The 24,693-nt window shown below is 39.1% G+C and overlaps 1 protein-coding gene across 4 annotated transcripts in view; it reads right to left on the bottom strand.

The window, feature by feature from the left end:
• ZRANB3 (zinc finger RANBP2-type containing 3) overlaps positions 1–24,693 on the bottom strand; it is a 362,849-nt gene that overhangs the window by 42,663 nt on the left and 295,493 nt on the right. For 3 of the 4 annotated variants that reach the window (XM_058301086.2, XM_058301085.2, XM_071216475.1), the window contains 5 exons: positions 21,353–21,764; positions 18,428–18,625; positions 14,218–14,318; positions 5,913–6,014; positions 4,632–4,774 (listed from right to left, as the gene is read on the bottom strand). In XM_058301086.2, the coding sequence (XP_058157069.1) occupies positions 4,632–4,774; positions 5,913–6,014; positions 14,218–14,318; positions 18,428–18,625; positions 21,353–21,764 (956 nt within the window). The remainder of the gene's footprint in view (positions 1–4,631; positions 4,775–5,912; positions 6,015–14,217; positions 14,319–18,427; positions 18,626–21,352; positions 21,765–24,693) is intronic. The other variant, XM_058301088.2, reaches the window with a different exon arrangement.

Below are 24,693 nucleotides of genomic sequence, written 5' to 3'. Positions count from 1 at the left end.
CCTGGTTGAGTCACAGCCGCTTCCCCCTCCCTATTTTTTTTAATGGCTGCATGTAACTCTGTTATGTGGATAAACCATACACTACATCTATCTAGTCTCTGACTGATAGGCATTTATGTTGTTTTAGTCTTTGCTATCACAAACAATGCTGCAATGAATATCCTCATATGTGATATTTTGTAAATATTAAGTATGTATAAAAATAAATCCTCAGAGGTAATATTGCCGGGTCAAAGGTCATGGTGCTTTAAATTTAGATAGATTATGACAAACTGCTCTCTTTTGAGGTTATACCAATCTACATGTCCACCAGCAATGCATGAGAGTACCTGTTTCCTCACACTCCCTAGCACAAGGTAGATTAAAAAAAAATCTGTAAATAGTGATTGGTATCTCATTAAAGCTTTAAAATTGTGTCTCTCCTATTAAGAATAAGGGTGACTATCTTTTTATATGTTTTCCTTTTTTACTTGTGTGTCTTTACAAAAAAAAAAAGTTATATAACGGAATTTTTTCAGAGTTCCTTAAATTTCACTCTTTAGTTCTTAAACTCCCCACCCTGTTTCTTAAACTATTTTATTCCCTTGACAAAAGCACTTCCTTAAAGCGTTTCTGTGGATTCTAAATGAATTAAAAAGCTTCCTAGCTTTCAGGGAAAAAGATATTAAGCTTTGCCTCAGGTATTACTCAATGTTTAAAGGCTTAGAAACCTAATTTAGTAACTTTAAAAAGTGCTGAGAAATCATTCAGAGATTCAGGAGCTAAAATTCTTGCTTTTCTATAAGGTATTAGCACAAATTTTTGTAAACCACAAGAGACAGATCAATCAACCCCAAAGTAGGGGTTGACAACTTTTCAAACCCAGTTGTAAAGTTGCTAATACGTAATTTTCCTTTGAGGTTTACTAAGAAATTCATGTAAGTATACTAATTCTCAAAAGGATTATAGTGAATCCCAATTTTGGCAAATAGGTGGCAGAGAATGTTGTCAGCTAAACTAATTTCTGGATAGGGACAAAAGTGGAAGATGGCAATATTTGCAGGATAAGAGAAGTGTGCATTGGAAGTGGCCCCTACCACTAAAAACAATCCTGGGCTCTAAGTTGCTGACCTGTTCTGGAGATCAGCAGTGGCTACTGGTTAAACAGTTGACATTCTAAACCCAACAGAGTTCCAACTGAATCGGGTCTGCCTCTGAAAGGGAATTCACTCAGGAGCTAAAATAATAGCTAGTGATCCTGGCTTCCACTCACATTTAGGAGCAAGCTACTAAAAGGTTGCCTACAAGTTCTAAGTTTGCATGGGGTCTGGTGAATGCCACTGGAGAATAATCCAGTTGGAGATCTAGCCATTGCTTTTGGGGGAGGAGATCCCCAAATGTCTTTTCTGGGCCACTCAATTTTTTCAGAGGTGAATTCTCTAATGCAGGAAATAAATGTGGCTGCTGGTATTCCGGAAGTTGAGTAAAGAAGGGAGTGTGGGGTGGTTAGCTTTCAATAAAATGCTCTCCCTTGATCTCTGCTGAGTCTGGTATTTCCAAATCTGGAGCCTCTGTGGCTCAATTTCTCAGGAAAGTAAACTGATAGGTTGACAGGAGGGAAAGGGATCTAGCATCTTCACTGCTCTGCAGATAGACTTCCATTCAATGCTTTCACATCTACTTTCAGAAATACATGGTTATTCCAATTTACTGAAATTTTATGGGGTTCTGCAGGAACATTAGGTTATTTCCTGATGGCATCCCCCCTCTGTAGGTATAGAGATTTCATATTTGTGGCTGCTAAATCAGTGTCCTTGAGGCCTGCCTCCCTTCTACCTCTCATCTATTTATTCACCAATATCTCTATATATCTCTTAAATACCTCTCCTCTTCATTTTCTTTCCTTCGTTCTCATTGCTAATGCCTTCATGCCTTAATATAGTGCTCATATTTTTTCCAAGTCTACTACGATAGTAGTCTTTTAACTTGTGTGGTAGGCAGAATTCTTAAGATGTCCCCCCAGGATTCCTGTCCCCTGGTTATTCAATCAAGCACTAATCTAGATACTGCTATAAAGGGGCTTTGCAGATGTAATTAAGGTTATTATTTAGATGACCTTAACATAGGCAGATAATCTGGGTGGATTCAATGGCTTAAGCCTTCATAAGCAGCAGAATAAGGAAGAGTCAGAAAGGGAAGTCAGAAAGATGTCAAGCAAGAGAAGGATTCAAGGCTCTGCTGCTGGCTCTGAGATGTAGGGGTCCAGGTGCTTGGCCTGAAGAGATGCCTGGAGGAGATAAAGGCAGCCCCCAGCTGAAAGTCAGCAGGGAGACTGCAACCTCAGTCCTACAACTGCAAGGAACTGAATTCTGCCAACAAGCAGAATGAGCTTGGAAATGGATTCTTTCCAGAGCCTCTCCAAAAGAGCCCATCCAGCTGACACCTTGATTTCAGCTTTGGCAAAGCCAGAGCAGAGAAAAATGTGGCGCCAACTTGGCCTTCTGACCTACAGAACTGTGAGATAAGAAATTTGCGTTGTTTTAAGTTGGTAAACATGGTAATTTGCTATAGTAACAATGGGAAACTAATATAACTTGCTTCCCCACTTCCATTCTTGCTTTTTACAATGTAATCTTCCAACTGCTGCCAAAATGAGCTCTTAAAAATACAAATCTGATTATTTACTCCACTGCTTCTTAATACAAGTTATATGCTTAATATATCATCTACACATAATTATATAAATAACACTGTGTGTCTCACTTTGGTTTGTACTGGCTTTGTGACTCTACTTTGGCTCTTATATATGATCAGCCATGTTTCCCAGGTGGTACTGTAAGTGGTCTTTCATGTCTGATAGAGAAGGAGCAAGGAAGGGACACTTGTAGAAATGGTTGGAGTGGGCTGTAAATTGAGTTAAGAAGGGAATTATGATCATGTGTGAAAGAGAACACTAACACTTCAATTAAGACTGTGGTTACAAAAATGAGAAAATATAGAGACCTGGAAGAAGAACTGAGAAAAATAAGCATCATACTTTTTGAAACGTGTGTTTATATATGTGTGTGTAGGGATGTGTGTGGGAATGTATTAACATATGCATAAATATATACACATATATTTAAAATTTATTTTTATATAAAATAATACATGCTTGTGGGTAAAAATTCATCCAGTACAGAAGAGTTTAGGCAAGAGTACAAAATTGGCAGCTCATGGCTAAATCTAATCAGTAGAAGGGCTCTGTTTGATTCATTCGGTATTTTTTTAAAACTGAATTTGAATGGCTTTAGAGAGGTTACGCATTTTCCAGTTTGCCTCTGTCCCACACCCATACCCCATCATTTCCTAGTTTTACGCTTGACCTCATTTATTCATTTATAGTTCCTGCCTTGCTTTTAGGCATATGACTTTGTCATCTTGGCATAAAGTATGAAGTAAAAGTCTCTACCACCTGTATAATCCCCTACTATTATGCCTTAAAGCAGAATTTCTCAATGGTGGCACTATTCACATTTTAAAACAGGTAATTCTTTGTTTTGGAGTTAGCCCTGTTCATTGTAGTATTTTTGGCAGCATCCTTAGCCTCTATCCAGTAGACGCCCACAGTAACATCCTCCAGGCATGACAATTTAAATGTCTCCAGATATTGCCACCAGTTGAGAACTACTGAGAACCAGAGAAAAACTCTGGAAAGAATATTTAAGGTATATTTGCAGACACTTTCTCTGTCAATATTAGCAATCATATATATTTATATTTCCATCTTTTTTTTAATACTTATTTTTACACTTAACAATTTATCATGGTATCACTCCATGATCTCACATATACACATACTATAACCATATTTTGAAACAGCTAAAGAGATTTTCACTGCATAGCGATACCATAATTTAGTTAATCAGCCATCCATCCTAACCCATTTGATGGATTTTTCTCACCTGTGTTCATGGAAAAGGCTAGAGAACAGAGACCATAAAATGATGGAATATGAGTACTAAGAGAGATTACATGTGTATGAAGACAGTGAGATACAGAAGGGCTCTGTCTGCTGATGCTCTGTGCTATAGAAAGAAGTCTACAGAGAATGGGGATTTGAGATCACAACACGGAATACCTGAGCTAAGTGAAGATGATTGTGATGCAAGGAAAAGAAAGGAATTATACAGAGAGTAGAAAGGGGCCTCTAAAGATAAAGGCAAACAGTCACAAAGGTCTGCCAGTTAACCTTTCCTTTTATTTCATTTCTAATCATGGGCATGATGATAGATACCTTCTACCACTTGGGTGATGGTGTATTCAGTTAGAACCAGCTTCCCTGTTACATGGTGCCTAAAATTCATGCCACAGGTATGCAGGGCAGACAGAATCCAGAGGTCTGATATTCTAAAAGGGAAACCTCTTGTCGATAAGTGTCCCAGGGTTGGGAGGTTATGGGTTGTATCAATCTGTGACTCTGATCTCTGCTGATGAATGAGATGGTGAGCAAGATCCAGACAAGCTTTTTTGTTATGGTTGTTTTCCAACAGATTTTTACATATAAATCAGTAGGATTTCATTAGTGGTTATATAAAACGCCTTGGATCACTTATAGAAATGACTACAAAGAGTGATAAAACATAAAATAGAAAAAGAAAGACAACTGATACCTTTTACAAGTATTTTGTTTGGTTTGTTGCTTTGTAATCTCTTCCAAAGCAAGAACTGGGCTATGGAACTTATGCCCACTTCTCCTGATAAGCCTTTGCTTCATGGCAGTTAGACTACTCCATTCTCGAACAAACCTCAAAATCTGGTGGAAAATGAGAGAATGTAAAGAGTTAACAGCTCACCAGGCATCTTTCTTTAAGTCAGGCTATTTACAATATCAGAAAACCAAAGTTTTATTACATACCCTTTAATTTGATGTAGCTTTCATATCTTTCTTGTGAACACTCTACAGCCAGTTCCAGAGACCTCTTTCAGTCCAAAGACTCTCTAAAGGCAAGTTGTAGGGCACCCGGCATATCCCTTTTTACAAGGATAATGACCAAGACTGATGATGTGCTCACTGAGCCTGTCTGAAGCACATATTGCAGGAGCGGCCAAGGCAAAACGGGGTAACCAGGTATTGCCATGGTGACAGAGTGGCTGTGTGGCATCTGTACCTGACCGACATGACTTTGTACCTAACCGACTAAACCATACTGGAAAAAAGCCATCAATAGATTTAGGAAATCTTAATTAGGGTTACGTATATTCTTACTTATTAATTACATGTAACTGGCTATTTTCTGGGAATTGCAGAATCAGGATTAGATGATATCAAAGAAAATAGCTCCCTGCTAACTCTTCATTTTAGACAGATACAGCCAACCCATGGGTGATGTTTTACTTCCACTCACAAAGTAAAAAAATAATCATGATTTTCTTGTAAAAAATGAGCCCTGCATGCTAGATCTGTCTCTGTGCATGTTGACCCTTCTTAGCAAAGAAGTAAATCAGCACAGATCAGAATTAAGGTTTCCCAGGCAGGGGCTTGGCCCAGAGCTGCACACTCGTGACTCTGACAATGTGAGTGCCACCCCACATGGTATCATCCCTGTTCTCAGAACGTGTCACTGTTAGAACTTAAACTTAGAGGATAAAATGTGATTCTGTCAGATACAAATATCACAGTTGCTAATCCTGTGAATGAGAAATTAAATGTGAGGATGATTCTATCTGCAGAAACAGCAACTCTAGGTGTGACCATTTGCCAAGGAAACAGATTTCACATTTATTCTTAGCTCTGGGGTAATTAATAAGCACTGTCTGAACTGATTAAAATGCAACCAGTGACTTGATTCTGCAACAGGCCATGAAGAGCTCTGCTTTTATTAAAACCAAAAGGATAAATCAAGTTACTAAGCAAATATTTACTTCAAATAAATGCACAGGACTATTCTTACCAGTGAGCGGTTTTGTTTTAGCTGAAAGCTTGCTGGTAAATCCTCCCAAAGGTCTAATTTTATATCCAAAGGAATGAAATTACAGTTCATCTGTTTCCCATCCTAAGGACAGATTAGGAAGACATTATTAATCATGTGCCTATAGTGTCTATAGGCACTAATAATTACTTTAAAAGGAAATAATAATAATATGGCATTATATTCCCAGTCTCCTAAAGGATAAACTGAAGTGGCTCTACCCTGAAAGGACTGTGAGTCGAGAAGGAAAGGGCAGGGCCTGGGATTCCCTCCACTGCTTCCAGTGTCTTCTGGGATGCTGGGTAGATACTGCCCTGTCGTTCTTTCTCTATTGCCTAATCTTAGAAACAAGTGTCAAAAACAATGAAATTTGTACACTGCAAATCAGTACAGTAGAATATTATATTCTTGAAATTAATTGGTGCAACCCCTCAAAAATTCATAAATAACCTTTTTTATAATCATTGAACAAATATAATATCAAATAAAGGACATTAAGAATCTCTATCAGGGAAGCGGCTGTGGCTCAAGAAATTGAGCTCCCGTTTACCATATGGAGGACCTGGGTTCGATCCTGGGACCTCCTGGTAAAAAAAGAAAGACGGCATCCCAGGCCTGCACACACACGGAGAGGCACAGGGACGCAACAAAAAGACAATGACGCAACCAGAAAGAAAAAAAAATCTGTATCACTCTCTCCAAATGGGAGGATATTGTTACAGGAGCAATACAAGTAAGAAGTAGAAAAAGCAATTCTAGAGAAATGATTTAAAAAAATTTTCCCCGAAAATAAACAAAACAAAAAACAAAGATTTGTTCCCTGAAAGCAGTGGTGATCCATGAGGAGTGCTTACCAATGGGACCTGAGAATCCTGACCACCTGAAGGGTAAAGAGAAGAAGGAAAACTGCATTTAGGTCCCAATAATCGGCTGCACAATATCCAGAAATCTTCAGGGTAAAAGGAGCCACATAGAGGAGTAGAGTCAGTTAAACCACGAGTAGAGATATTTCTTGTTTTTTGAGTTACCGGGGCTGGGTATTGAACCTGGGACCTCATATTTGGGAAGCTGGTACTCAACCACTAAGCCACATTGACTTCCCTGAATTGGTTTCTTCGTTTGTTTTTTGCTTGTTGATCGTTTTTGTTTTTTCAGGAGGCACTGGGAACCAAACCTGGGACCTCCCAAGTGGGAGGTGAGCGCTCAACTGCTTGAGTCATATCCACTCCAGGTATTTCTTTTAAAAAGGGGAGAAGAACCTCTGTTTATGAAATTTTATTGTATCAACAATAGTTGAATCCCTATTCTCTTTCTGTCAGTCAAAGTGAAATGCTATAGCTCCCATAACCACTTTAGGAGACACACAAAAAGTACCTGAGTTTAGATTTATAATTGTTATTCTAAATGTTGAATTAGACTTGGGATCCTGGGTGAAATGAAGAGTTCTTTAGAATTGTACTGCTAATACAACAAAGGATGCTAGTGTCTGTAATTGCTGTTCCCTTTAAGAAGTGTTTTTTTTTTAGGCAATAAACAAGGGTTTTTAATCCAAATTTCTACTTGCAGATTTTATTTCAGATCTTCTAAGGGAAAAAAAGGAAGTATTCACCTCATCTCTACTGTAGCTGTGAAAAGACATGTTAATGTTAGCATTTCATCGGCTTAGTGTCTTGTGTTTAGAAAAGTAACAGAATGATGTAGAGAAAGTGACCACAGTAGTTGCTGAGGGCAAGGAGAGGGAAGAAGAGATGTGATGTAGGGGCATAAATGATAATTCAAGGACAGATGCTGGACATTATATATCCTGCCATAACCCATGGAATGTTGTGGGGGAGAGTGTAAACTACAAGGTAAACTATTATCCACATAGTTCAGCAGTGCTTCAAAAGATATTCACCAAATACAATGAATGTGCCACAATGATGAAAGAGGTTGTGGATGTGGGAGGAGTGGGGAGGTGTGGGGTATACCGGAACCTCTTATATTTTTTAATATAACATTTTTTGTGATCTATGTATCTTCAAAAAAATACAATTAATAAAAATGATGGGGTGGGGGTGGGGAGTGGGGTATATGGGAACCTCATATTTTTTAATGTAACATTTTGTGTGATCTATTAACTTTAAAAAAAGATAATTAAAAAAAATTAAAAAAAAGAAGACAAAAAATAAAATCACATACTATTTACAAAAAAAAAAGTAACAGAATGGTAACTTGTTATGGTATTTAGAACAGTAATAAAAAGGCACCATGAACAGAGACCTCAAGAAGGTGACGTGGTCCCTGCTACACAGGTTGGGTGGCAGAGCCAGACCATGAGCCAGCCAGGCTGTCAGGGTAGTTTGGCTTGGCAGCAGGTACATGCTACCTTCTGCCAGTAGTTTGGCATTTCTCTCCCTGCCTCCACTCGAGGTGGGGAAAACAGATCACATGATCGAGAAAGCAGTTGTCATTGTGCAGAGCAAAACATTTCAAGAGACTTTAAGGGTCTCTGAATTCCTGTGGGGTGGTATGTCTGGAGTTGACCTTTTGGTTTCTCTACCTGAAGTGCCTCAAGGGACCTGGCTCAGCCACTTAGACCTGTCTCAAGGGGAGCAAGAGAGCCCTGGGGGCTCCCATGTGCCTGGCTCACCATTCTAGAGGTTCTGCATGGTGCAATGGGGCACAAGCCTGTAAAAGGAACACTGTTTATGACTGGTTTGCTCCTTCGTCTCTCTCGCCCTTAGCTGCGGTCCACTGTAGAGGATGCTTGAGGTTTCTGGTATTCAGGACCATAGGCATCTCTTTCTAATGAAACTACTACATGGCACCCCATCTATCTGTATTTAAATTTGGTTTAGTAGAAAACTTGACACTGATAGTTTGATCAGCTCCAATACAGTTGATAAGTTATCTTTAAAGAAGCATGCATTCAATAGCCAGATGGCCCATAAATTTAAAAAGTTATGAATGATATGGCAGTTCTATGGTTAGCTTCCTCCACAATGGCTGCACCATTCTATATTCCCACCAGAAGTGGATGAGGGTCCCCTTTCCTCCACATCTTCTCCAACACTTGTAGTCCTTTGTTTTGTTTTTTAAAGATTTTATTTATTCTGCACCCACCCCTCGTTTGTGCTCGCTGTCTGCTCTCTGTGTCCATTTGCTGTGTGCTCTCTGTGTCTGCTCTTTGCTTTAGGAGGCACCAGGATACGAACCCAGGACCTCCCACATGGGAGAGTGGTGCTCAATCGCTTGAGCCATCTCCATTCCCTGTTTTGTTGTCTCTCTCATTGTGTTTCTTCTTTGTGTCTTCTTGTTGCATCAGCTTGCCATGCCAGCCTGTCATGCCAGCTTGCTGTCTTGCTCATCTTCTCCAGGAGGCACTGGGAACCGAACCCAGGACCTCCCATGTGGTAGGTGGGAGCTCAATCGCTTGAGCCACATCTGCTTCTCCTTCTGTTTCTTTTTTTTAATAGCTGCCAGTTTAATAGGTGCAAGATGATATCTCATAGTTTTGATTTGCATTTCCCCATATCTAGTGATGTTGAGCATCTTTTCATGTCCTTTTTAGCCATTTGCATTTCTTCTTTGGAGAAGTGTCTATTCAAATCTCTTGCCCATTTTTAAATGGGTTGTCTTTTTATTTTTGAGATGTAGGATTTCTTAATATATGGTAGACATTAGGTCCTTATCGGATAGAAGGTTACTGAATATTTTCTTCCATTGAGTAGGCTGCATTTTCACTTTCTTAACAAACTCCTTTGAAATGAAAAAGTTTTTAATTTTCCAGAGATCTCATTTATCTATTTTTTCTTTCATTGCTTGCACTTTGGTTGTAAAGTTTATGAAACCATTTTCTACTACAAGATCTCATAGATGCTCCCCTACATTATCTTCTAGGAGCTTTATGGTCTTGGCTCTTATACTTAGATCTTTGAACCATCTTGAGTTAATTTTTGTATAGGGCATGAGATGGTGATCCTCTCTCATTCTTTTGATTACAGTATCCAGTTTTCCAAAAGAGGCCATACTCTCCCAGTTGAGTAGCCTTGGTGGCCTTGTTGAATATCAGATGACTGTATATGAGAGGTTCTGTTATCAGAACTCTCAATTCTGTTCCTTTGGTCAGTATGTATTCTTGTGCCAATACCATGCAGTTTTGACCACTACAGCTGTGTAGTATGTTTTATTAGTTTTTTAAAAAAAGTCTTCTTTTTTTTATTTTTGTTTTTTTAAATTATTCTTATAGTATGTTTTAAAGTCAGGTTTTTCTTTTGAATATGTCTTTGGCTGTTTGGGGCCTTGTGCCCTTCCAAATAAATTTCATAATTAGCTTTACCAATTCAATAAAAAAAATGCTGTTGTAATTTTTATTGTGATTGCTTTAAATCTGTAAATCAAATTAGGTAGGACAGATATCTTAAAATGATGTTTCGTCTTCGAATTCATGAACATGGAATATTCTTCCATTTATTTAGGCCTTATTTGATTTACTTTAACAATGCTGTATAGTTTTCTGTGTATAAGTCCCTTCCATCTTTAGTATGGTCCAGCATGCTGGGTATATACCGAGAAGAATTGAAAGCAGGGACACGAACAGATACAGGCATACCAATGTTCACAGTGGCATTATTCACTATTGCCAAAAAGTTGGAAGCAAATCAAATGTCCATCAGATGAATGGATAAGCAAACTGTGGTATATACATACAATGGAATATTACCCAGCTGTAAGAAGGAATGTAGTATTAGCACATGGGATAACATGGATGAATCTTGAGACCTTATGTTGAGTAAACCAGTCACTGAAGGACAAATATTACATGACCTTACTGATATGACTTAAGCAAATTGAGCAGACTCACAGAAATAAAGAGTATGGAAGATAGGTTAACAGGAGTCAGAAAGGGAGTTGAGCATGGTGAGCTGATGCCCATATGGGCAAAATCTATAATACGGTGGAAGGGTGTGGTTGGGCAGTGGATGGGCATGAGAGTGGTGCAGTGATGTGACTGAGTTCGGGAGTGCTGGTCTGTGAGGTGGAGTAGGATAAGGGGTTGGGTTGGACTATCCATAGAATTGGAGGGAGGGTTGGAGGAAAGAGCAGGTGAACTCTGGGGATCTGCAGGTCTGTGATTAAAACTACAGTGTTTTAATGTTCTTTTGGCAAATATGGCAGGGAAGGGTTATTGGTGCAGGGCTTCTGGGTGGGGGGATATGTAGGACAGGGTGTCACTGGGACATGACTTTATGGGTTATGTAAGTGTTCATCTAGTCATAGTGTGTTATCTCAGTAGGTGGAGACCCACACAATAAACAATAAAATATTAAACTCCTAGCCTGGAAAGTCCTGCTATGTTCTCAATTAGAGGGACAAGAATCCTTCGAGAACATAGGCAATGCCTAATGAAAGAAAATAGATGAATATGTCAAGCCCTCAATATTATTGCAAGTAACTATGACTCTCATTCTTCAAAAATGGAAATTTAGTGGTTACCATTGGTTTTGAGGGAAGGGGGAGGGAGAGGGAAGAATAAAATAGATGTAACAGGGCATTTTTAGGGAATTTGAATTGTACTGCATGATTTTGCAATAACAGATACAGGCCATTTTAAATTTCATCAAAACCTATAAAAGTGTATGGTGCAAAATGTAAACCATAATGTAAACCACTGACCATGGCTAGTAGCAATGCTTTAATATTTGTACACCAGTTATAGCAAATGTACCATCCATATGTAAAATATTAATAGGGGAAAGTGGAAAAGGGGGAGGGCATTGGGTATATGGGAATCCCCTATATTTTCTGTGACTTTTCTGTAATCTATAGCTTCTTTGAAGATAGAATGAAAAAAATAAGACACTAGGGGAATATACAAAAGAAATTGTCACTGTACATAAAAGATAACAGATCCTACAGTGATGAAAGACACAATGTATAAATTTTAAAAAATTTTATCTCAAAAGTTTTAATTTTCTATTTTTGTATTTTTGTTATTTTTAAAAGTATTATTATTTCATTTTCTTATTAATTTTATTTGGTTATTTAGTTGGCTTCATTTTGGGAGAGATTTTGGATCACAGAAGGGTTACAACTGTGGCAGGGGAGGATCACTGGTACAGGGTGTTGGTGATTGGAGGATGTGTGGGGAGGGGTGCACCTGGGTATGCCTCTAAGGCATATGAATATGTTCTAGCATTCCTGGTGCTTTGTATCAGTGGGTGGAGAATTATTGAATTCCCATCCTGGGGAGTCCTGTTATATTCTCTAACAGAACAGCAAGAATCTCTCAAGTACATGGGCAGTGCCTAGCAAAGGATGACAGACCATTATGCCAGGCCCTTGATATTGATGACTATACTTACGAATGTTTTCCTGTGAAATTGAACCTTATATTGCCTAAGAGTTACCTCTTGAAAACCTTGATGCTCAAATGTGGCCTCTCTCTAAGCCAAACTTAGCATATAAACTCACTACCTCCCCCACCACTTGAACATAGGACATGTCTCCTGGGGATGAGCCTCCCTGGCACTGAGGGATTATCACCAAGCACCAACTAGCAATACACCTGGAAAAAGATCTTGTGCCAAAAGGGGGAAATATTAAATACAAATAAGTTTTTATGGCTAAGAGATTTCAAAGTGAGTCAGGAGGTCATTCCAGAGATTATGCTTATCCACATCTCAGCAGGGATCTTACTGACTGCCACAGTAAGCAGTGCCTCAAAGAGTGGACTCCTGAGGGCTCTAGAAACATCTAGACACTAGAAGCAGGGCAGACAAACTTAGGAATTCAGCATTCTGTCAGTGGGCCTTACTTTGGAATTTATGTTCCCAAGTGTGTAATAGAGTTAGACTCATTTATAGTTTCCCCACACATGACTCTCTTGCTCTTTTTATTTGAATCTATAATTAGCACTATACTTGTTAAATATATGTCACAGAGACTAAATCTTTGGGCAGTTCATGTGCCAGTTGAGCCCTGAATCTCAGCAGAGTTGCAACACTTACTCTCCAGGTCATTAGGCTCACCCAGGACAACTACAAGGAGACGATCATGGACAACATCCATCCCAAGGAACAGAGTGTCTGCAACTGTAAGCAAGATAGTTCCATACATCTGCCTCATGGGATCTAAGTCCCCATTCAATTAGAAACAGAGTGGGCATCACCATCCCCAAATTATCAAATTTGGGGAATGAACAATGGACTAAAGTAGATTATTATTCTTTTATAGAATTATTATTATTCTAGCAATGGAAGAACTTTTATCATTGATATAAAGGCAGTGGCCACCAGAGGTTCTGAGGGGAGGGAGAGGGAAGAATAAATATAACATGGGGGCATTTTCGGGACCTGGAATTGTCCTGCATGACGTTGCAATAATGGATACAGGTCACTATACAGTTTTTCATAACCTATAAATTTGTGCAGGGCAGTGTATAACCTATAATGTAAACTATAGTCCACAATTAGTAGAAATGCTTTAATATGTATTACTCAATTGTAACAAATGTACCATACTAACGAAAGACGTTGTCAATGTGCGAAATGTGGAATGGGGAGGGGGTGGGGCACATGGGAATTCCTTATATCTTCTATGTAACATTTATGTAATCTAAAGCCTCTTTAAAAAGACAATTAAAAAAGAAAAAAGAAAAAAAGTAATGAATATTATGTTTCTAAAGATTAGAAATTAGAAATTGTAGGCCGAACAGAAGTATTCATAATCTCAGCAAAGTTTTCATCAAATATTCACACTAGTTTATCTAGGCCAAAGATTCCCATATGGTCCCTGAGATCCTTTCAGGGGACTGAAAGGACATAAGTGTTTTTGTAATAATAATTATGTTATTTGTCTTTTTTTCACTCTCATTCTTTCTCAAGTGTACAGTGAAGTTTTCCAGAAGCTAGGTGACATCTGATATGACAACAAATTATATTTATCTGTCTTCTATTAAGATTTTAAAGAAAACTGCAAAAAATGTAAAAACAATGCCATTCTCACTAAATATTTTTTGTTTTAGAAAATGTAATCATTTTTCATAAAATATTCTATTTATATAAAGATATAATGGGTTATCATTTCCTTTAATGAATTAAAATCATTTAATCATTTCCTTTAATTCTCACCATCTATAGGTTTAACATGGGAATTGGAGAGTTAGCTTTAAGACAGGGAGGAGGGGAGGCAGGTAAGAACTAGTTATCTATCTCATTGTTAATAAAATAAAATATCTCCACTGAAACATGAAAAAAGGAAGGCTTTTATATATTTCAACCTACAGAATCTGCATGATCCTTACCTTAGTATAGAGGTGAATCCGGTCAGTATTCTTACTTGCACAAAACATCAAGATATCATACACTGGCAAAGTGTCAGAATTCTTCAATAAAGAGTTTTGTTCTAATAAAGAAGACAAAAGAGAACCTGAAGGGTTATCTACCTTCTATCCGAAGTAGCTTATTTTAATAATTGGCAGGTTAGAATGACAAAATTGCTGTATCAAAATAATCTATATATTTGGCAAAGAGCATGAGACTGGGTTGAAAGAAAAGTACCATGGTAAGCCATCTAACAGCATATCACCTTATATGGCAACTAGTTGCTTTTCATTTTTGCTAATGACCCAACAAGAAATAAACAGACTCAGAGTTAGCTAAAAAGATACATACTAGGCATAAAGGAGAATTTCCTGCCACCAAGAATTGTTATGGTCTTGAAGGAGTCTAGAATCCATCCCTTTTGCAAGAGTGGCTTTAAGTTGCACTGAAGATATATTTAATTCATACTTACAAATACTTTTTCCCTCCACCTTCTTTCTGTCTAATTCCTCAAGGTTTTCCCAAACAATAATCTTCTAATGATCCTGTTTAGGTCCATCATCAGGAGAAACATAGCTATATTGGAGAGACCCTTAAATGACTGATTCTTTAGAGCTTGTTGCCTCACATTCACAAAAGGAGATGAGTGGACCAGCTTCTTTTCTGATAATCTCTTTTTATTTAACCCCTTCTCAATCCCACTGTGTAATTTACTCTGTATCAGAAATAGGGTTTAGGGTTAGTCTCAAACCAAGTCTGCGGTCACCCCTCGGGCTGAAGTGTGGTTTGCTGGCCTGGCGGGGGAGCAGCCGCGGCAGACCAAGCCGCTGCCCCCATAATAGGGTGGCTGGTCGGACTCACCACTACCCCTGAAGGAAGCTCGGCATGGGCGCAGAGTGCCCTCGGGTCTCCCCTTCTCGGCAGCCATGCTTCCGCGGCCGCCCCTCCTCCCGGATGGCGCCACACGATGCCTGTGGGGTGGCACCCTTCTTCTTCTTTCTCCCTGCGCAGGTGCAGGGCGGAAAATTCCAGTCTGCCCTTTTCCCCTCCCCCGACAGCAGCAACAGCCAGGCATGGGCGGAAAAATCCAGTCTGCCCTTTTCCCTTCCCCTGACAGCAGCAACAGCCAGGCGTGGGCAGAAAAATCCAGTCTGCCCTTTTCCCTCCCCCCGACAGCAGCAACAGCCAGGCATGGGCGGGAAACTCAAGTCTGCCCTCCACCCCAGCAACAGCAGCCACCAATCCCTAAACCCTGCCCCTTCCCCCAGCAACAGCGACAGCCAATCCCTAACCACCACCCCTCCCCCGTCCAGTACCGCCCACTGACCTTTCGCTGGCAACCAATCAGAACAGGGTGTGGCTTCGACCAATCAGCCTTCCCCAGCCCCTATAAAACTGTTGCCTCTCCCTCAATAAAGTGGACTTGCGTGTTTACCTTGTCTCTGCGGTAGTTCTTCTGCCGTGCGCCCTCCAGTCCTGAGAGCCCCCGACAAGGGCCTGGCCTCCCTTGTCCCCAGTTCGTCGCCTGCTTCGCCGGGCGACCCCTTCGTCGCCGGCTTCGCCGGGCGACCCCTTCGTCGCCGGCTTCGCCGGGCGACCCCGTCAGCCGAACCGCGAAACCCCTTGTGAGACCGATCCCTCGTCTGCTGCCGGACCGACCCCTCGTCCCAAGTGGGACCGACCCCTCGTCCCAAGCGGGACCGACCCCTCGTCCAGAGCTGGACCGACCCCTCGTCGGCAGCCAGACCCCACCTCTACCGACCGAGCAAGCCGCTGCACAAGTCCAAATAATAATTATAGTTAACTCTTATTGAGCACTTAAAACATTCTAGGAACAGTTAACATATTAACTAATTCAGCTTTTAAACAACTCTCAGAATAAGTAGTATGTTTTACAGATGAGGAAAATGAAGCACATTATCTTAGTTTGCCAAAGGTTGCCATGCAAAAATTCCAGAAATGGGTTGGCTTTTATAAAGTTAATTTATTTGGGATAAAAGTTTACAGTCTGAGGCTGTGAAAATTCCAAATCAAGGTATCATTAGACATTCTTTTTCACTCTTTGAGAAACATTTTATACTCATTCTTAGTAGCTAGCAGCTACTGTGGGAAACATATTTCTCTTTTCAGGGTGTGGTATTTTAAGGTTTTTATGGACCCCAGAAAATCATGTCCTTAGGGCTAATCGATTGCTGTGCGTGTGAACTTACTGTACGCAAGACCTTTTAATTACATTATTTCAGTATGGTATGGCACAGGGTGGGTCCTAATCCTCTTACTGGAGTCCTTTATAAACAGGATGAATATGGAGAGAGAAAGACACAGGAGCTCAGAGAGAAACCCACAGAAGTTGAGAGAGAAATCCACAGAGGTTGTAAGCACAAAACCTGGGAGAAAAGGGAGAGACCAGCAGACGCCACTACATGCCTTCCATGTGACAGAGGAGTTCAGAATCACCAGCAGCCAGTATTTGGGGAGAAAACATTGCCTGATGATGCCTTGATTTGTACACTTTTTGCAGCCTCGAAACTGTAAGCTTGCAACCTAATAAATTCTCATTGTAAAAGCCAACACATTTCTGGTATACTGCTTTCAGCAGCCTTAGCAAACTAAACCACAGAGTTTCCATAAAGTATAATTTAATGGTTCAATCCTAAAGATGCATCTTTTGAAGATAAACCATCCCTTCCACAACCCTAGATTTCAAGTTAGAACAAAACTATAGCTTCAGACTGGTACATTTTACTCTGATATTCTAAAAGAGCACATGTGGGTAGATCAAACATTTTAACATAGCTGCCTCCTCTGTCTTCTTTCTGTTTTCTCCTGGGAATCCATGTTGGTGGAGAGATGTGAGGCATAGCTCTTGTGTGGAGTCAAAAAAGGAGGCAGATCTATGCATAGGGGGAAATGCTGGCAACGTCTGGAGTGGCAAAGGATGATGAAAATTTCACCAGCAAAACAGAATTTCTAAAGGTCCAGAGATTTTTTAAAGTATTTGTAAGTATAAGTTAACATATATCTTCATCAAGTGACCAATTAACAACTAACAAGCCAATAATAAGCCAAGTTCCCTAATACAGAAGGAGAGACTCATGGTCCATTAATTACAATCACTGGTCCTGACTCCCAGTCTGCTGCTTAGTCCACCGAGCTGTAGGCTGTCCTACAAAAAGAGTTTCAACAGCACTTGCAGGTTTTTTCACAGCAGGAACAAGGAAACTAGAGACACAAAAGAGTACACCCCACCTAAGTGTATTTTATCTACTTAAAGGCCATTAAAATTAATAGACCTAAATAGGATCATTACAAGATTATTGTTTGGGAAAACCTTGAGGAATTAGACAGAAGGAAGGTGGAGAGGAAAAAGAAGATGCCTTGAGAAATTCATAATAAACATTTCATTTTAAAGCTATGATCCTGACTCCAAATTATATCAGTGAATAGCAACTAATATACAAGAGCAACTTGAACAGTTTCATCCCAATAATTTTGGGTTTGGTATAATGAGGACATCAATCTGTGGGTTACAATGGTCACTAACTGAGTAATAAGGAAAATAATCCCAAAGTACTCACAATCTTTTGCCAGCTGGCCCATAAAAGACTGTGATATATGACATACAGGTTGGTATTTGCTAACCGCCACAGCTATAAATAATGAATGGAATCAACTAATAAAATACTACATGGTTGGCTCCAAATATAATTATGATTCATATAGTCTTGAAATTATTCCTTAAAAATATTTTCTTAAAAAAAACAAAATGCCAAAATCTAAAATATGACAACTAAATGTAGCTAATTAAAAGAAATTCATGTATAAAGGACTAACAGTCTGCTAAGTGGCTGTTCAGAATCTTACTAAATTGTTCCCCAAAATCTCCCAGATATCAAAACAACATCCTCATAGTGTGAATGGACTCAGCATGGCTGAGCCTGGGCAAGAGGCCTGTGTGGCACACAGCTATTTATCGGCTTTCTTCTAGATGCAATGTCTGAAGGCCAACAGACACACTCCGCTCTCCAGCCATCTGGTTGCAAGTATGTGGTTACAAATGGTTGGCATTTTTAATATTCAAGGGAGTAGAAGGATGCTGGAACAGGTAGGAAACTCAAATCTAATAAAAGTGTCTTGTATTAAAATACATGATTGTTATTTAGACTCTATAGAAATGGAAACAAGACTTACCATTACCTGGCCGGGGTGTGAGTCCATCCGCCCTTTCAATTTTTGATGGCTCTTCCTTGCTCTTAGCCAATGGTTCAGGTTCTGACTGTGCAAGGACTTGTTTTTCACAGTCAGTGCTACTTCCAACTTTTTTGGAGGTGTCTTTCTGAGAATCATCCTTTCCATTTTTGTTTTTCACCTGGGTATGGTTGAGGCTGTCTATTTATAGAAGTATTAAAATCAAACAAATACTTTCATTTAAATTTAGATAGTCATTATTTACTTTAAGCTTTGTTTAAAATGGTTAAAAAAATCATAGCTAGGTCTTGTAAAAAGAAGAGAGTAACAAAGTTCACTCATTCTTTCAAAATATTATTTATCAAGAGCCTAATACATGTCCAGTTCTATTCTAGGTGTTGGAATGACAGCAAGGAACAAGCATGTTAAGTCCCTGTTCCTGGACATTACCTTCTAAGTAACAGAGAGAAAGAATAACTAGGTAAACAAAGAAATAAATAGGGTCTTTTCAGATAAAGAGAATAAAACAGGGCTTTTGCTGAATAAGGGGACAGGGGAGTAATTAGCAAAAGCCACCAAGGCACAGCTGCAGGACAAGTCTGGTTTGAGCTGCAAGTTGTTCATGAATCCCAAAAGCCTGGCTCAGGGGCCTGTATTCTGGTATTAGATTCTAAATGTAACTGGAAGGCATTAAAGAGTTTTAGGCAAGGGACTAAATAATGCCTTAAGTTTCTAAAGGATCACTCTGGCTGTTGTGCAGAGAACTACAAGGGAGGGAAGAGATGAAGCAGGGAGAGTAATAAGGAGGATAAAGAGGTCTGGGAGAGAGATGATGACAGCTTTGAGTAGGAAGGTAACAATAAAGATAAAGGGGCTGAAACAAAGATATATTTTGGAGATTATATCAAGAGAAATTGTCAACAGATGAATGTGGGAGGTGAAGGAAGAATCAGGGATGCTGCCTAAGTTTTTATGTATGATGTAGCATGATGTAGGGAAGACAGGGGAGCAGGGTGTTAGATGTGGTAGTGGAGGTGGTGAATCAAGAAATCCATGGGGACATGATAAGCTTGAGATGCCCATTAGCTATCCAGGTGGCGATCTTACATACGCTGCTGGATACATCCAGTTTGGAATTCATGTGACAGATACAAATCTTCAAGATTTGAACTATAAGGTGATAAGTATAAACTACAGATGTAAAGACAAGAACTAAGCAAAAAGAGAAGTGTTACACAATGACAATATTGCATTCAATGTATACCAATGTATACACTGCATACAATGTATACCATATTTTAAAAATGTTTTTGCTTTTTATATTTTTTAATTTATTTCTGTCTATACTGTATTTTATCTAATGTACTAGAGACTGGATTAGCAACCTTTATAGGATTCCAATGTCCCAGCATTGCTCCTTTAATGTTTTTGATTCCACCCTTTCTTCAAAGTGTTATATTGCATGTACTGTTTTAAAATATACGTGAATTAGAATTAATTCTGCTTTTCAGTACTTTTTGGGTATATCCAAATCAAAGTTGGAAATCATATGCCAAATTATAACAACTTAAATCTAATAATTGTACTGTTTTCATATTCATTAAAGGTAGGGCTTTGTGGTTATTTTTAAGCTTCTTATCAGCTTGCTTATAAGTCTAGGATTTTTCAGTGCTTAGGTACAACTAAGGAAAAGTCAGAACTTTAAAGCCTATATTATCTATAATTTTTGTTGCTAAATCACTGAACTTACATACTTAGTGTGAACTGACATTACTTAATAGTCACGAGTAGTTGCAAATTGAATGGGACAATACTAATTGTGATAGTGATATTATATGGAACAAATGTGTGGTTCCAATTTAATTCATACACAACAGGTGCCCTTATTACAAATTTAACTCTCCAGATGGCAGACTTGTCAGTTTTGGTAGGAACACCCAGAATTGAAAGAGGAAAGACTCAGCAACCGATTACATTTTCCTTCAGGTCAAAACCAAGACACAGAGGGGAGCAAGGCAGGCAGGAAGGAATTGCAATAGAGTGCATATCTTAGATGAGTCTTCTGTTAATGCCAATACTCTGAAATATTAAGTATGACGGAAAAACAGAACTGTACAACTATTACAATTGATAAAATGAGTATGTCTAATTTCTAAAACTGTCAACTTGGCATTTTTCATTACCATAAAAATTCCCTCTAAAATTGGAAATGAAAAGAATACTAATTGTATTTTTCTTAAGACAACTATATATATCAATAAACATTTCAGAAACTAAACATCAGAAAATAGCATATCCTGCTGTAAAAACATACCTCGAAAACTGCATGATTTCTACCCTTAAAACAGTACACTTTGGGAAAGGATAAACTTATAAATCAGACAGATAAAGTGGTTCTTTAGAAGAAGAAGATCTATAAAGTAATTTTTATGATTTGTCATGAAAAATCATGGCACGATTTGCATATTTATTAGGCAAATAAGCTACACTGGGCTGTTTTGCTATTTAAATATTTTTAAGTCTATAATTTCTATAAAAACAAGTAATACTGACAAAGGAAAGAAAACAGCAGATTTATGACTCTAAGGCATATTTGCTGCCATAGCAACAAAGCTTCTATTCCTGCCCCCTGAATTCACATCCTGCTGACATTAATCAGAAATGTCCATTTGTGCCAAAGGAATGCCATGTCACAGCTGACTGGGGATGTACATTCCTAGCAGAACTGGGACCTTTTCACATTCCAAAAGGTGGTAAATTCGCAATCTTCAGTATGGACGTTCTTACTCTCACTTCACAGCTAAGTCAATGCCGAGTCACTCTAACGCTTGGTAATAGCAGTCGTCTCCTCAGCACCAGGGAGCTACTTGAGTTATCTGAAGACACCACTGCCAGCCCCACCTCCACAGTGACCCACCATGTACTCACCAGCATGGTCTTGAGGATTCTCACACATTTCACAATAAGGTAATACTGAACTATTAATAAAGGTGCAGAAACCACACTGCCAGCTCATTCTAGGAAGGGATGCGGTGGGTGACTGGGATTTGGTCTCATGGACACCTTCCATGAGTGGAGCTATGGACTGTCTGGACTGGGATGGTTTCTCATCTGGGAGACTGCAGCAGTCATGGGCAGTGACCAACTTCACTCTTTTAGCTTCAGGTTGAAAATTACTTTCATAATCATTAATATCTCTTGCTATTTTCGTAGAATCTGATGCCTCTACAGTACTTTTCTCCTGGAATATATTTGATTCATCACAGGAGGTCACCAACTGTGTTTTCTTAGGTTGTGGTAGAAAGAATGATCGAATATCATGCTGTTTTTCTTTCTCCAACTAGGAAAAGCAAACAGTTACCAAATTAAGAAGCAGTCTAATATGTTCTTCTTATGAAACAGTTTAACAAAATATTTTCATTAATCATATTCCTTTATCCTTTGACAATCTTTTTTGGAAATGAATTCAATTATGTCATGACTCTTCATATATACATATATGCAGAATATCATGAATACATCAATATACTTTGTACCTTTTTTTAAGTGGTTACAATGTGCCAAATACTTTACATAAATTAATTCATTTAATCCTCATGCCAGCTCTCTGGGGTAGGTATTATTTATTATTTTTTAAAATCTCTTTCCTCTTCCCCCCTGTTGTCCGCTCTCTATGTCCATTTGCTGTGTGTTCTTCTGCAGTCGCCGGCATTTTTGGTGGCACCAGGAAACTATGTCTTTTTTTTGTTGCGTCATCTTGCTGTGCCAGCTCTCCGTGTGTGTGGTGCCACTCCTGAGTGGACTGCACTTTTTTCATGCAGGGTGGCTCTCCTTGCAGGGCACACTCCTTGCACATGGGGCTCCCCTATGCCAGGGCGCCTCTGCATGGCACAGCACTCCTTGAGTGCAGCAGCACTGTGCATGGGCCAGCTCACCACACAGGTCAGGAGGCCCTGGGTAATGAACCCTGTACCCTCCATATGGTAGACAGACGCTCTATCAGTTGAGTTATGACCGCTTCCCTGGGTACTATTATTATTTCATTGATTCAGATGAGGAACCTGAAACTTTAGAAAGGTTAGGTAACTTGCCTAGAGTATTTATATAATAAAAATATATTTCCAATAAACTCTCTGGTCCAGACGTATGTCAGAGAAATAAGCCTATTGTGTATTTATGTATTTCAAGCCTATAAAGAACATTGAAAGATACTTTCATGCTCAAATTATAAACACAATGTTCACAAACAATATGTTTTTCATATTAAAAATTTCTCTTGATATCAACCATCAAATATCATTAAGCCTACTAATTAGAACAGCCTCTTTAACAGACACATTTTTTTTTAGGCCCTTGTGATGGTTAGGCTATCGTGTCAACTCGGCCAGGTAATTGTGCCTAGTTGTTTAGTCAAGCAAGCACCGGGCCAACTGTAATACAAGGGCATTTATGGACTTTAGTCACCATTGACTTTACTGTAGTGGTAAATCATAGATAGCTGGTTATAATTACATCAATCAGGGAGATTACCATGAGCAGTGAGTGACACTTAACCCAATCAGTTGAATCCCTTAAAAAGGGAAGTGATTCCAGCATTGAGAGAGAGAATTCCCCAGCCCATCTTTGGACACCATCATCTCCCAGAACTCATCGAGAATCTTCACTGGACTTTCATTGGAGCTCCTGGTTGTGGCCTGCTGATGGAACCTGGACTTGTGCATCCCCACAACTGCATGAGAGACTCTGATAAATCTCTAACTATCAACGGACATCCCTTGTTGATTGTTTCCCTAGAGAACCCTAACTAATACAGCCAGTAAAAATAATTTATTGGGAAATGGGGGAAAAACAGAGCTTGCTAAGAAATGGGAGAGAAGGATGGGAATATGCTCTGAGATTTGGTGTGAGCTACTCTAGGCAGAAGGAGTGAGATTTGGTTTGTGTGGTAACCTTTTAAGCTATTAACCATTCCTCCCCTTGCTAATGCTAAGGGGAGGGGACCCAGCTGTTATTAGCAGACATATTTTAATAATTATCTTGTTAAGAAATATATTTCTATTTTCTACAAAAAGCATCATCATTCCTTCACGTCATTCATCTTCCTTTCAATGTGTAAATCTCAACCTCCTAATTAGAAAGGCAGGGTATCTCTACAACTGATTAGGCACCAGGTTAGATAGACAAAGGAGTTAATTTAACAGAAGTTCTGCTAGGGAATGAATTAGGTAACATGTTGGACACTGTGGCAGATTGTATTTGCATAGACAGCAAAGACAGCCACAAAGATTTTTTGTCCTATCTCACATTTTTACAATGTGACATTGACACCTCCACTGAGAAGTTCCTTCCCTTGAACCTGGGTGGACCTTTGTAACTGCCTCAACCAGTCAAATGCAGCAGAAGCTGTGCAACTTCTGAGGCTGGGTCATTAAAGGCTTGCAGTCTGTTCCTCTCTCCCTCTCTTTCTCTTGGGTTGCTTACCCTTGGAAGCTGGCCACCCCCAGACACATGGAGAGGCCATGTGTGGGTGCTCCAGGCGATGGCGCTAGACAGGCCCCAGGTGACAGCTAGCATCACCTTCCAGACATGATTCCACGGAATCATGCAGACTCTTTCCACTCTTCTAGCACAACAGAGACAGGACATCCCTGGTTGTGCCCTCATTGAATTATTCACCCCTGGAAACCATGAGAGATCAATATATGGCTGTTGTTTTTTTAAGCCACCAAATTTTGGGGTAATTTGTTAGGAAGCAATAGGTACATAAGACAGACTGTAAATAAGGGTAGCAAAATACCATATATTACAAAGAAATATTTTATATAATGAATCTTATCTGTACTTCTTAGTAGTAGTATTCCTTAATATATAAAGATTTAGGCTGTTCCTGTATTGGTAAAATTAAAACACATATTGTCATAGGGAAAAAGTTTCTTCACCCCCACCCATCACCACCACCAATAATGTACAACGCTCATTTTGAATGGCTGTTATTTATATACTCTCACATGCTGTTGAAATTACAGAAGTTACAGTATTTAGATAAAAGCATAAAGGATGAAACTAATAACCATGAGAAAAAATTTTGAATGAGGCATAAGGAAAATTCTAAGAAAAGGATGAAGGAATGTAGAAATTAATAAACCAATAGAGTTTGGTATTTTAAAAAAGGTAAAGAAACAAAGATAGTTAAACATTTAAAGAAAACATTCTATTTCATATAATAGGACAGCAAGGAGAGTTTGCAGAACTTTGAAAATGCTAGCAAA

Source organism: Dasypus novemcinctus, chromosome 7, assembly GCF_030445035.2.
Source record: "Dasypus novemcinctus isolate mDasNov1 chromosome 7, mDasNov1.1.hap2, whole genome shotgun sequence".
NCBI lineage: Eukaryota > Metazoa > Chordata > Mammalia > Cingulata > Dasypodidae > Dasypus > Dasypus novemcinctus.
Note: the sequence above shows the minus strand (reverse complement) of the source record. Positions and strands in the feature narration are given on the sequence as shown.